The 13,983-nt window shown below is 38.5% G+C and overlaps 1 protein-coding gene across 1 annotated transcript in view; it reads right to left on the bottom strand.

The window, feature by feature from the left end:
• Positions 1-13,983, bottom strand: part of RBM26 (RNA binding motif protein 26) — an 89,157-nt gene that overhangs the window by 44,170 nt on the left and 31,004 nt on the right. The window contains exons 4-9 of the mRNA XM_081083773.1: positions 11,919-12,007; positions 8,816-9,033; positions 7,386-7,646; positions 4,685-4,924; positions 4,098-4,268; positions 3,602-3,757 (exon numbers count right to left, since the gene is read on the bottom strand). Of these exons, the coding sequence (XP_080939899.1) occupies positions 3,602-3,757; positions 4,098-4,268; positions 4,685-4,924; positions 7,386-7,646; positions 8,816-9,033; positions 11,919-12,007 (1,135 nt within the window). The remainder of the gene's footprint in view (positions 1-3,601; positions 3,758-4,097; positions 4,269-4,684; positions 4,925-7,385; positions 7,647-8,815; positions 9,034-11,918; positions 12,008-13,983) is intronic.

Genomic DNA, 13,983 nt, shown 5'->3' with positions numbered 1-13,983 from the left:
AGCTGCTTCCATTATTGCACTTAACTTGCTCTTGCTAAAATCGCTGTCCTCACTTGTTGCTTAAGCTTATGAATTCATTCCAATCTTTCTCTTACTTGACCTCTTGAGAGCATTTAATTCTTCTCATCATCTTCCCCTCCTTCTTATTCTTCTCCCTTGATTTTCATGTCTCCACACTTTCTGCTTTCTTCTCTGCCTTTTTGGATTCATTTTCTCAGTGCCTTATGTAAGCTCCTCTTTCTTTGTCCACTGTTTCAGTGTAGGCATCCTCCAGGTTATTTACTAGGACTTTCAAATCTCACTCTACACAACCTCCCTAAAACATCTTATCTACGGCCATGGCTTCATTCATCAATGTAGTGATTCTCAAGAAGGAAGGGGAGTGTATTTGGAACCTACTAGTATGTCAGTCAGGCTCGCAGACTTGGGCATGCCTCCTTCCATCTTTCTTTGCTTCTATTACTAAAGACACAGAAGATTGTTCTACATGCTTTTTTCATCTGCCCAATTTCCAGAGCAGAAACCTGGTGTCTTTTTCACCTTCTCCATTAATCCCATTCTAAGTCCAATAAGTTACATGTGTCGTCAACCCTTTCCACTAACCTTAAATCTTTCACTTCCCACTGTTACTACCATAGTCCAGCAACTATCATCTCTTCTCTAGAATTCTTCAAATCCCTTTAATTGGCCTCTTATATCCCTCCACATCCCTTACTCCCTTCTCTCCCAGTCGCAAAATTTTTCCAGGTTCTAAAAAGTATTTTAGAGTGTATACACTTTATCTAGATCCTTTCACTGGCTACCTTTGACTTAGCCTACATGTCTACAGCAGATTAGGTAGAAATATCCAGTATTTAGCATGGGTGATGTTCACAGTGCAAGCCGCAATTTCTTTGCCCAGTTTATCTTTGCAGGATCAGTTCTGCAATGGGATTTTTGGCCTTATTCCTGCCTCACAAGCCTGGTTCACTGGCTCTTTTGGAGAGGTCTTTGAGCTATCCAATATCCTTTTTTCTTTAATATGTTATTTACCTAAAGGTTCACTAAGAGGCAGTAATGTGTTTTTCCTCAGTATTTGTGATGTGTTTGCTCTAATTCATCTGTATTCTCTCACTCATATTTTTGTTATTTATTTTAAAAAGAGAGTTAAAAAAAGAAGCAAGTTCCTCTGGGTATACAATTACCAAATGTGCGTATTACCTAAATGTATTGTGGTTTCCCCCCAATATCCATTTTAATAAATTATTTTTTTGCTTAAAATTTTCAGCACTGGTTTTGTTGACAGCAAATGGAAACTTAGTCCTTCTTCCTACCTATATTCAATCAAGTCCTACATATATTCAATCAAGTAGCATCTATCAAATTTCCCACCTCCTTAGAAATATGGGAAGGACAATTATCAAAGCCTCCAAGTTACATTAATATTCGGAATTCCAAGGCATCAAAGGACCTACATTATTTTCATTTGTAAATTTAAAGTATGAAGCATTAAAATATGATTATCACATAATAGTCTAAGACAAATTTAAATTAAGGCCATCTATAGGCTATTAGAAATATATAATAATTATATAATTAACAGTATCATAGGCTTTTAAGTATCTATCACAATCCAGGACATTAAGTTTCAAACCAAACAGGCAACAGATGAAAACATTTTGGGGGACGGGGACCAAAAAAGGAAACAGAAGTATAGGTAACACTCAATATAAATGGGTTGGTAAATCAGTTTTGACGCATAAAAAAAGTGTTATTAATAAAGAGTATATTCCTAAACCAGCTCACAGAAATAGCACATAATGTTTCTAAAGAACAGTATTAAAGCAGTTACTACGTATGATTCCATGAGAAAAGGCGTTCAAATTCCTAGGCACACCAGACACTTGTCTCGCAATAGGTCCATTCATGTAACTTACATGCATGTGGAGCTGAAATTACCACCACTCCTACTTCTATATGATTAAGATTTATATGTAAGAGGTTTGATTCCTCTTCCTTCTCTCATCACCAACAAAAAATTGACCTGGCACTGGAATGGGTCTAATAAATACTGATCTGTAGCAGCGTATAGTTATGCCACTCCAAAAGAGCAAGATAAGAGATGACCTGATGTTGGAGGTCTAGCAAGAGCAAGGAATATGTACATGATAAAAAGAAAATAAGTACTAAATAGTGACCTAAAGAAGTTTTCTCTGAACTGGCTAGGTAGAAGAGACTTGGAGGATAAACAGCCACAAGTGGCTACTTTTCAGTTATAAGAAACTGTTAAAAAAAATTTTTTTTCATAAGAAAATAATCTTTTTTACTGCTGTTGTTGTTAATGAGAGTTATTAGAATGCTGCAAGAAGAATTTAAAAGGTGGGCATCCACATGAAATGTCCTGTGATCGCAAATTAAATTGGGTATAAATTAAAATGATCTTCACATCTTCATCACAAAAAGGTCTTTGAATACTCAAGGTATCTAGATGCTCAGGATCTGAGAGTTTTCAATAAATAACAACAACAAAATAAATCAAAGTATAAGTAATCACAACTTTACTAAACCACAATAGTTACTGACTGTTAATTAAGTTCGAGTTTTATTCACGCTTGATGAGACATGACATACTAGAAAAAAAGACATTGGGGAAAAACTGGAAAGAAAATGGCATCTAAAAACTAGTTGAAATAGGGAAAAAGACACTTCTTGGCGTACACAATATTTTTTATTATGTCTAACAATCCCTCACTTCCCTATATCAATTATCTGTAGCAAATCTTTCAAATTAATGTAAGCTCTACACCTCCTCTGACTCTCCATATCCAGTTGTACCTCTAGAATAGGAGTCTTGCTGCCTCAGTTTGTGACTGTATCAGTCTAAACTCTATCTTCTCCCATTTCGAACTTTTATCAAAAAATCTGTCACCTCTAAGAAAAATGTAAAAGCTAATTAGTCGCTTCCTGAAACATAATTCCTTTTGCTTAAAATATTATAAGCTGCCGAAACCGGTTTGGCTCAGTGGATAGAGCGTCGGCCTGCGGACTGAAAGGTCCCAGGTTCGATTCCGGTCAAGGGCATGTACCTGGTTTGCGAGCACATCCCCGGTGGGACATGTGCAGGAGGCAGCTGACCGATGTTTCTCTCTCATCGATGTTTCTAACTCTCTATCTCTCTCCCTTCCTCTCTGTAAAAAATCAATAAAATATATTTTTAAAATACTATAAGCAAACGAATTTCAAATTCTAACATCAAAAGTAAAATACACATCAAGCATAATTTGTACAGCTAATTTCATTAACTATGACAGAATCTATCTTTAGGAATTAAAGCATTACTCTAAAGAGTGTAAATAAATCTATTAAGACTGCAAATGATAGAAAATACCCAACAAAAGCTACATAAGAAAACATGTACTTTTCTAAAATTTCTTTCCTCTTGGAAACACCATAAATAGAGAAATACATTATTACCTTTTCTCTCATGAGAGACCAAAGGATTGAAGAAACAAACATAAACACTATCCTTTACTCAACCTATAAATACAGGACCAACTGTTCTTTATAAATGTTTGTCACGCTTGATATTATAAAAACTATAAGAAAAGATTAATCATAGTACCTCTGGGTGGCAAATCCATATCCCCTGATGTCAATCCTATCAAGTTAGGCCTTTGTGCATGCACTCTGTGTCTATACATAGGTCTGGAAGTGTTTGTTATGCTTGGGGCCTCAGGATTATAGCCATCTGTGTCATATGTATCTGGTAATACAAAAACTGTAATTAAAAAACAATTGTAAAACTCCATTTTATAATTTTCTATATTGGTAATAGAAAAAGTAAACTATAATATGTTACTAATACAAAGCTAACATATTTTATATGCATTAAAAAGAAAATTTAGTTTTATAAAAATAAGTTATTTAAAAGAAAATGTAACCGTTTTAAAAAACATAACTGAAGACTTACATTTAATGTACATTCACCATGTCTACATTTTTATTCTATATAATTGTAGTGAGAAAAATAGACCTGCTAGAGTAATTCACTTTATAAACATTTTAAAATTCCTCATCTAAAGCTATATTCATAAATATAGAGAGGGCCAAAACTGCACCTGCAGTAAAAAGAGAAGGTGGAGCAGGAGGAGGCTGGTGATGAATGCCTGTTGTTACTACAGTAGGAACAGAACTGGTTGCAGAGTTTGGGGGAGCATCCATGCCAGATGGCTGCAGAGGAGGAAGTGGTGGTGGTGGTCCTGTCAAAACCAAAGAATAAGAAATATCATCTGAAAGCAAACAAATAAAATAAGTTATTTGTATATCCAAACATGATATTCTCATTCATCAAACTATAATATCAACAAACATCAAGCTTTTATAACTATTTTAGTTTTCTAGGGTAAATAGCCTTTCAATGTTTCTAAAACAGGTTTCTCTTAAGCTATAAAATATTACAGGCAGCTGGAAATTATCAGAGATTGTGCATAATTCAGAGCTACTCCAAACCATAGTAAATCATAGGTTTGGCATAGTCAAGTAAAGTAGGGGTATAGTCTAAATGGGGATATCTTGCTCTTAGTTTCCAGCATCTACAAAATTACTTTAGATACTTTTAATAAAAGCAAGCATCAAACTATTAACTTTTTAAAAAGACTCCAAATGGACAGATAATAAGTAGAGGCAAACAAACATATTTACTTACCTGTGACAGGTGGTAGACTGGGTGGTAATGGGCCTGGTGGTGGCACTGGGGGTCTCAGATTCACAGGTGGGGGTGTAAGAATTGGTGGGGGTGGGGGGAGTCCAGGAGGAGGTGGTCCTTCAACAACAGGAGGCTGTGCTGGGAAAGGCAGCATACCAGGAAGATTCACATCTTCTACAACTACGGGGTCACTTCCATGATCAAAAGGGCACATGTCTCCTCTCATGCAGAAACCCTTTTCTGTGAGGAAAAAGAGAAATATGAAAAGTGCTGGACATTAAAATTTTCTCTGAGTTAACAAAAGTAAGATATTTAAAAACAGAAATATTTTTTAATATAGGGCAATTGTAATTAACCATATCACAAGAGCTACCTTACTAATTCCAGTAATTTAAATATAAGTCATAATAAAGATAACCCATACACTAGAAAATACATCACCAAATTAGAGTATACCTAACTAGTAAGATGGTATAAAACATATATATATACACTAGGGGCCCAGTGCACGAAATTCGTGCACTGGGTGTGTGTGTGTGGGGGGGGGGGGTGTCCCTCAGCCCAGCCTGCCCCCTCTCACATACTGGGAGCCCTCAGGCGTTGACCCCCATCACCCTCCGATTGCCTGATCGGCCCCTTGCCCAGGCCTGACGCCTCTGCCAGAGGTGTCAGGCTTGGACAGGGGACCCCATCTCCCCCCGATCACTGGCTCTGGCCCCCGCCCAGGCCTGAGGCCTCTGGCCCAGGAATCATGCCTGGGCAGGGGACCCCCATCTCCCTCTGATCGCTTGCTCCACCCCCCGCCCAAGCCTGACGCCTCTGACCCAGGCTTCAGGCCTGGGCAAGGGGACCATCATATCCCCCCAATCCCCGGCTCCGCCCCCCACCCAGGCCTGATGCCTCGGCCAGAGGAGTTGACCCTCATCACCCTCCGATCACCAATCACCAGATCGGCCCCTTGACCAGGCCTGAGGCCTCCGGCAGAGGTGTCAGGCCTGGGCAGGGGACCCCCAGCTCCCCGCGGTTGCAGGCTCTGCCCCTGCCCAGGCCTAACGCCTCTGGCCTAGGCGTCCGGCCCAGGCAGCGGGGACCTGCAGTGGCAGCGGGGGGCGCGGCGATCGTGGGCTTCGCTTTAGGCCCAGGCAAGGGACCCCTAGCTCCTGGGACTGCCAGCTTCGACCATGTGCAGCTCCCATCGCTGGCTCCACCCCTACTTCCTGCTATCACTGGCCAGGGCGGCAAAGGCGCCTGATTCTCCGATTATGGCCCCCAGCTCTTAGCTCCCCCCTGGGTTTCCGATCACTGTCCGTGGCAGGGGGCTTCTTCCTGCTTTCCCTTTTGCCTCCCTGCATTGTGCCTACATATGCAAATTAGCCGCCATCTTGTTGGCAGTTAACTGCCAATCTTAGTTGGCAGTTAACTGCCTGCCAATCTTAGTTGGCAGTTAATTTGCATATAGCCCTGATTAGCCAATGAAAACGGTATCGCCGTACGCCAATTAGCATTTTTCTCTTTTATTAGTGTGTGTGTATGTGTATATATACACACACACATATATATATATTTGTTATTAGAAACACTTCCTATATTTAAATCTCACATATAATTTTATAAACACTGCAACTATAGCTTTCATAAGTTTGTAAAACTTTTACAATAAAAGCTTAAGAGTCTTCATTTATAAATTCTTAAATAGGTGATATTCACATTTCTGGTTCCACTTAACATGACAATAAACCGTTCATTTTTAAAAACATAAACTTTGAAGAAAATGTTTCAGTAGCAGATTCCCTCACAAGTAACTCTATAAATATTAGTCTTGTTGGATAAATTCCAAATGTATCTTAAGACTTACATGCAAATAATATATTTAAATTGATATTCAATCGTTAGTAGTGATTAATGAAGTTTTCAATAATATTGAGAAATTCATGAGTGCTTAACCTTTTGTGGTCGTATTAAATTTGGACATGGGTGTCGTACTGGTTGGAATTAATTTCCATTGAAAGAGCAGTGATACATAACATGCAAGATTATGAAGGATAAACAAGATTTATTAATTCTTTTTTGGAACTACGTCACTACTAGTAGAATCACTACAAACGTTATCACTTTCTACGTCAGAGTCAGTATTCAAGGTGCCAAAATAAAACTCTTCATCGTTACTTTCAGATTCGCAGTACACTTCTTTCGGTAACTTTCTTTTTGCCATTTTGGAGTATTATTCTGAAATATCTTAACAAGCGAGAATGCCTAATTACAGTTAAACGCAATTTGTAAAGCTTTATTTGAAATTCTGCAAAATATCTCCGAAGCTTGTCGATTTCTTCACTCTCAAAAGGCGACTGACTCGCCACGGTGTTTTGCATGGCGAGTGTGAACGACCGCGTTTGTTTATATTGAGTTTCGATATCTCCGATTTGTCAGGGCAATGTTTTGGTTTGTGACAAGGTCGCTTAGACACTTAAGAGCTTTCAGAGAAATTATAAACTGATACATGAATGAATAGAGTTAAGATTCGTACGGTTCCTTTCTGTGGTGGCTGAGAGTAGACAAACGACCACAAAGGGTTAATATTAATTTCCCACTATTTCCAATAGGTTAAGTCTTTGAATAACTGTGTGTAACCTAAACTTACAGAATTTAGTCAGTTGGATATATTAATTCAATAAGTAATGAAACAGTTGAAAGGCCTACTTACCATCATAGTCTCTACACCGTTTTTTTGGCATTGGTGGTCTGACATATGAGTTATGGTCCACTTGGTCTTCATGAAACTCAGACCAACTTTCGGTAGTGTTATTACCATGATGTGTAGGAGCAATTACTGTTATGGTGCTGCTCAAAGTAGGTACAGGGTAGTGACCAGATGAAATGTTAGGTACCGAAGAAACTGGAGTATAATTGTTTTCTAGTGGATCTGTTCTATCCAGGTCATATTTGGGTTTTACCAGATCTCTTTCTGCAACAAAATATAAATGACTTATAAAACTATTTGTTTTAAAAACTATGCCCCAGATGCAGAAATAGTACTATTTTCACTAAACAGAAACTGTCCACATTTTAGACACCCTCTTTTTCTTTTGAAAACAATGAATACACAATGGCCCAAGAAAAGCTATTTCTTTTCAATATGACCTAAACCAGGGGTGGGCAAACTTTTTGACTCGAGGGCCACAATGGGTTCTTAAACTGGACCGGAGGGCCGGAACAAAAGCATGGATGGAGTGTTTGTGTGAACTAATATAAATTCAAAGTAAACATCATTATATAAAAGGGTACAGTCTTTTTCTTTTTTTTTTTTTAGTTTTATTCATTTCAAACGGGCCAGATCCAGCCCGCGGCCATAGTTTGCCCACGGCTGACCTAAACTATAAAACCACACATAAATTTGCTGTACTTAGGAGTTTAAAATTTCTTGAAGTTCTATTTACAGAAAAGAGATTTTTAATTTTTCTTCACTGTAATCTTACCCCCCAAAAAGCATAATATGTATTATAATAAAACTATGGTTATTTTTTCTGCGATGAATATTTGTCATCCTTCTAAAAATCTTAGCATGCCTTTTTACAGTGAACACCATTTGACGATGAGAATGGATGAACAGAGGAAAAGGAGTTCATATTAAACATAAACAAAGAAATTAACTGGGCTGTATACGGTCCCAAGGAAAAGAATAGGTATTAAGGAGATTCGTTAAGTGAAGCAATGTGCAGAGAGGCCTAGTATACGTAGATCAAAGGGGAAAAACTCTAAAAGAAGAATAACAGAGAAGTGCAGGGCTTATACAAAGGCTACAAAATAACTTCCTACACTAAATAAAGATGGCTGTACAATAAAGTTTGTAAGGGTAGCTAATATCAAAGCTTAAGTAAAGGTGTTTTACTCAAAGATGTTTGTTTTATTGGTCATAATATCTCCCTTTTAATAATGCACATTGCAAGAAATATTATACATGTTGGAAATGACATGGTCTTGCAATTACACACATCTGAAATGAAAACTTTTAAATGTTTTCATAGTTCTGAAGTATAACTGATATATAATTAAAACAAGCTTTATGGTCCTTAAGTTAAGAAGTATTTTCCCAATAAGAGAATGCCAACAAAAATATACACATATATGATTTACCCCTGCTTCGTGTTCTGCTCCTGCTTCTGGTCCTGCTTCTATCCCTATCCCTGTCACGAAGCCTCTCTTTACTCCAACTTCGACTCCGACTCCTGCTGTAACTGCGACTCCGCCCTCGTCTTCTATTGTACCGGTCTCTGTATGAATCTCTTCTAGGAGGGTTTCGATCATAATCTCTTTTGCGAGAACGATCATCTTTTTTCCTCTCATCACGACTTCTAAAGAAATATATGGTCACTTTACTTTCATGTAAATAACTTTTAAGTAGATACAGGGAAAACTCTAAATGCAAAAGTTATATTTAATTCTAATAATATCATGATAATTTTTGTACCATCAGAATACAAACATAGGAAAATGAAACAATAAATAAATCGAACAATACAAAACTGAACATGTTCTGCAGAACAAGTACTCTAAAGTTCCTTTAAGGAAAAATCTCTAAAAGTCTTAATTCTTAGTCTTACACAAAAAGGCATATATACATTTAGGTTATCTATACATATGTCTTATAGTAAATAATATCTATACATAAATGTACTTATGCATATGAACACATATCTCATAGGCATGTATCACATGCACTGCATTCTAAATGCCTTTGAAACCTTAATGAAAAAAAAATCATAAATTCTTGAGGGAAAACCAAGATGGCAGCATAGGTAAACACCAGAAATTGCTGCCTCACACAACTACTTCAAAAAAACAACTAAAAGACAAAATGGACATCACCCAGAACCACAGGAAGGCTGGCTGAGTGGAAATTCTACAACTAGAAGGAAAGAGAAAAGCACACTGAGACTCAGAGGAGGTGCAGAAGTAAAGTGCAGAGGTACGGAGGCGCACGCAGAAAGGGCTCGCAACTGAGGACACGGCTGTCTTTTTCAATCAGGAGGGAGTCTCAAGCTCCCATGGCTCTGAACTCCTGTTCCGGGCGAGTCTCTGGGGACCCAGACTCATACGGGGAGAAACTGGACTGTCTGGCATCGGGCAGAACTCGAGGGCGGCTTTCTCTCAGAGGTGCTTGCAGCGATTACCGCGGAACACTGAGACCTAGGGCTTCTTAGGGCAGGGCTGAGGATCAGCCATAGCTGTTTGCTCTGCCCTGTTGATTCCCTGAGACCCCGCACCACCCAAGCTGTGCGCAGAGGCTTTTGCATATGAATGACCTGGCCCTTTGCAATCTAAAATTACCTAACAAACTGCAGCTGGGTCAGAGACCCAGATCATCCAAAAAGAAGGCCCAAGGCCCCACAGCAGCTTGCATTGCTTCACAGCTGGGCCTCATCTGGGCACCTCCAAACTGCAAAGAAAAGGAATCTGCAGATCTCTCCATAGCTCCTGCTGGGTAGCCTCAGGCAGAGGCTAAATTAGCACCTCCTTAGACATCCAAGAGCCAGTGTACCCAGTGGTCAGAGTGGACCATCCAGATTACAACTCCTCAGGTCCATAAGGGACACACTCAGGGGGCAGACTCAGTGAGCACCAAAGCCCCACTGAAGCAAGTCTTGCCCCAGAAGGGTGTCTCCAGCACAGAAGTTCTCCCACTGGAGACACAGCTGATTCTCACAGCCAATTGGCCTGGAGGTCAATTCCTCCCAGTGATACCTACAACAATCAAGGCTTAACTACAACAAGACTGTGCACAAAGCCCACAAAGGGGTGTACCCAGAGTGTCCACCTCAGGTAATTGGGAAGGCTGAGCCACTGGGCCCTATAGGACACACAGCACAGAAAGCCACTCTACCAACACAGGGAAGCAGCCAAAATGTGGAGACAAAGAAACAGGTCACAAATAACAGAAATGGAGGAAAGCAAACTACTGGATATAGAGTTCAAAACCACGGTTATAAGGTTTTTCAAGAATTTTCTAGAAACCGCTAATAAATTTAGTAAGACCCTCAAGAATATGAAAAAGGACCAACTAGAAATTAAGCATACACTGACTGAAATAAAAAATATTATACAGAGACCCAAGAGCAGACTAGAGGATCCCAAGAATCAAGTCAAAGATTTGAAATACGAAGAAACAAAAAACGCCCAACCAGAAAAACAAAAAGAAAAAAGAATCCAAAAATATGAAGATAGTGTAAGGAGCCTATGGGACAACTTCAAACATACCAACATCTGAATTATGGGGGTGCCAGAAGAAGAGAGAGCAAGATATTGAAAACCTATTTGAAGAAATAATGACAGAAAACTTCCCCTACCTGGTGAAAGAAGTAGACTTACAAGTCCAGAATGCGCAGAGAACCACAAACAAAAGGAATCCAAAGAGGACCACACCAAGACACATCATAATTAAAATGCCAAGAGCAAAAGACAAAGAGAGAATCTTAAAAGCAGCAAGAGAAAAACAGTTAGTTACCTACACGGGAGTACCCATACGACTGTCAGCTGATTTCTCAACAGAAACTATGCAAGCCAGAAGGGAGTGGCAAGAAATATTCAAAATGATGAATAGCAAGAACCTACAACCAAGATTACTTTATCCAGCAAAGCTATCATTCAGAATTGAAGGTCAGATAAAGAGCTTCACAGATAAGAAAAAGCTAAAGGAGTTCATCACCACCAAACCAGTATTATATGAAATGTTGAAAGGTATCCTTTAAGAAGATAAATAATTAGATAAACAGAATAAACTGGTGAATATAATAGAATCAGGGACATAGAAAGGGAGTGGACTGACAATTCTCAGGAGGTAAGGGGTGTGGGGAGTGCGGGAAGAGACTGGACAAAAATCATACACCTATGGATGAGGACAGTGCAGAAGGTGGGGTGGGAACTGGGTGGAGGGTAGCTATGAAGGGAAAAAAGAGGAACAATATAATAATCTGAACAATAAAGATTTAATTTAAAAAAATCAAATTCTTATTAAAGCAAAACTTCAGGCAAGAAAAGGTCTCAAGATTTCACTGGAATTTGAAGAATAAAAATAAGAATAACTAATAAATGGTAAAAAAGGACTGAGTTACACTTTCTTAAACCAGTAACAAAATAGATATTACTTGCCCCCGTGTAAAAGATTTTACAGCTTTGTGTATCTTTTATGTAAAAGATAACCAATGTCTAATCACCAAACATGGTTCAATTAATTAATCACCTATTTTCTCTGTATCGGGAGCTTGACTGGGGAGGACTGTGATTTAGCCTTCTGGAAAACTTCTTCTCTCGTTCTTCCTCTTTTATGATCTGACATACCAAAAATAAAAGGTGTAGAAGATTTAGCAACAGTCATTCCTTACCATGTTACTATTTCAATGACTTAACTGATAATAAAATATAAAAGCAAAATTGCCATTTAAACAAAATACATTTAGTTTAATCACAAAAGACCGGCATGCTGAAAGTTACAGTGAACCCAGAGAAACTCATAAATGCTTATCTTAGATAATAATTAGTGGAGCAAAAAAAAATTTTAAGCAAGTGTCCTCATTTAAAAATTATTAGTTGAAAAACCCAACTTTATTCCTCTTTCAAAAGTCCAACATACACTCATGTTTTGGTTCGTGGAATTGGTCTGGTACTGAACACATTAGGGAATATATGAGCATACATTAGAACTAACCAAGTCATAAAAAAATAGAACATTTGAGAAAATAACATACAAGATAAAATAGTTCTTCAGTTTCTCATGGTAGTATGGCAGCTATATATTCCTCTTTCCTACAAAAGGCCTCCATTCACATTATATAATTAATAGAAAGCAGCCCTGAAAAACATTCCCTTGTTCAATGCTACTTTGTTTAGGCCAGAATTTTCCATGCTGTACTGCCCAGAACACTGTTTCCATAGCACATTAATAGATGTTACTAGAAAGAAAAGGATTTAGAAGATAAATTCAGAAAATATTGAACATGTGGCTTCTAGAAATATGATAGGCATTAAGATTTGCATTTTTATAAGAACCCTAAGATATTCTGATGTAGGTAGTCTACAGATAATATAAACATGTTCTAGTTTATGCCAGTTGCTCCAGCATCCCTTTGGGTGAAAGCCTCTCACTGTCAAGTGTGTCCCCATCCTATATAATAAAAGGATAATGTGCAAATTGACCCAACAGCAGAATGACCTGTCAGTATGACACGCACTGACCACCATGGGGCAGACGCTCAATGCAGGAGCTGCTCCCTGGTGGTCAGTGCACTCCCACAGGGGGAGCGCCACTGAGCGAGAAGTCGGGCTCATGGCTGGTGAATGCAGCGGAAGTGGCGGGAGCCTCCCTCCTCTGCAGCAGCACTAAGGATGTTCGACTGCTGGCTTAGGCCCGCTCCCTGCAGGAAGCGTCAGTTGGGCATCACCTGGGGGCTCCCGGACTGTGAGAGGGTGCAGGCTGGGCTGAGGGACCCCTTCCCCGTCACGAGTGCACAATTTCGTGCACCAGGCCTCAAGTTGTATGATAAGTTAAATATGGATATTCTATCAACAGACCAAACTCTGACACTGCTTAAAAATTTTATAACAGTCTGCCCTTCCCCCCCCCCCTTATTAATACTTTTATTCTCTTGCCACCCATATCAACCCTCCCCCACCAAAAATACTGGGTACAAATAAAACTCTAAGACACTTTTTCCTTTCTATTTGCCTCAATGCACACTTGGGAGTAATTTGTATTGACAGATCATCATACCCCATAGTACATAATCAACAGTGAACTTTTACTACACCCATAGCATTTTTTATCTAGATTGCCATCTGACATTCTGACAGTTCTTAAAGGGATAAATATCTTTAACAAGGGTGTTTTATGTGTGTCTGTCTGCGTAATTATGTACAAATACATGTGTATAAATATGTTTAGGTATAGAGGCATAAACATATATTTAAGAATTATTATGTAACATTATGTGTGTGTGTGTATATATATGTGTGTGTGTGTATATATATATATATATATATATATATATATATATTTGTAATTGCATAATAAACATGTCTTAGTTATATAATCTGAAGAAGAAGAAAAAAGGTTTATGAGGGGTAAAAAACCCAAAAGTCACAACCACATCTTTCACACAACAATCTCTCAATACTAATAGTAATTACCATTTATTAAAAAACCTACTATGTACCACATATATACTGAGTGCTTTCTAGATATTATTTAACTACCTCACAATAACCCCATAATATTTCCATTTCACAGCTGTGTAAACTATGGCTGGAAA

The sequence above is a fragment of the Myotis nattereri genome, assembly GCF_964212035.1.
Source record: "Myotis nattereri genome assembly, chromosome: 2".
NCBI classification, from domain to species: Eukaryota; Metazoa; Chordata; class Mammalia; order Chiroptera; family Vespertilionidae; genus Myotis; species Myotis nattereri.
The sequence above is the reverse complement of the archived record's forward strand: the minus strand, read 5'-3'. Positions and strand labels throughout refer to the sequence as shown.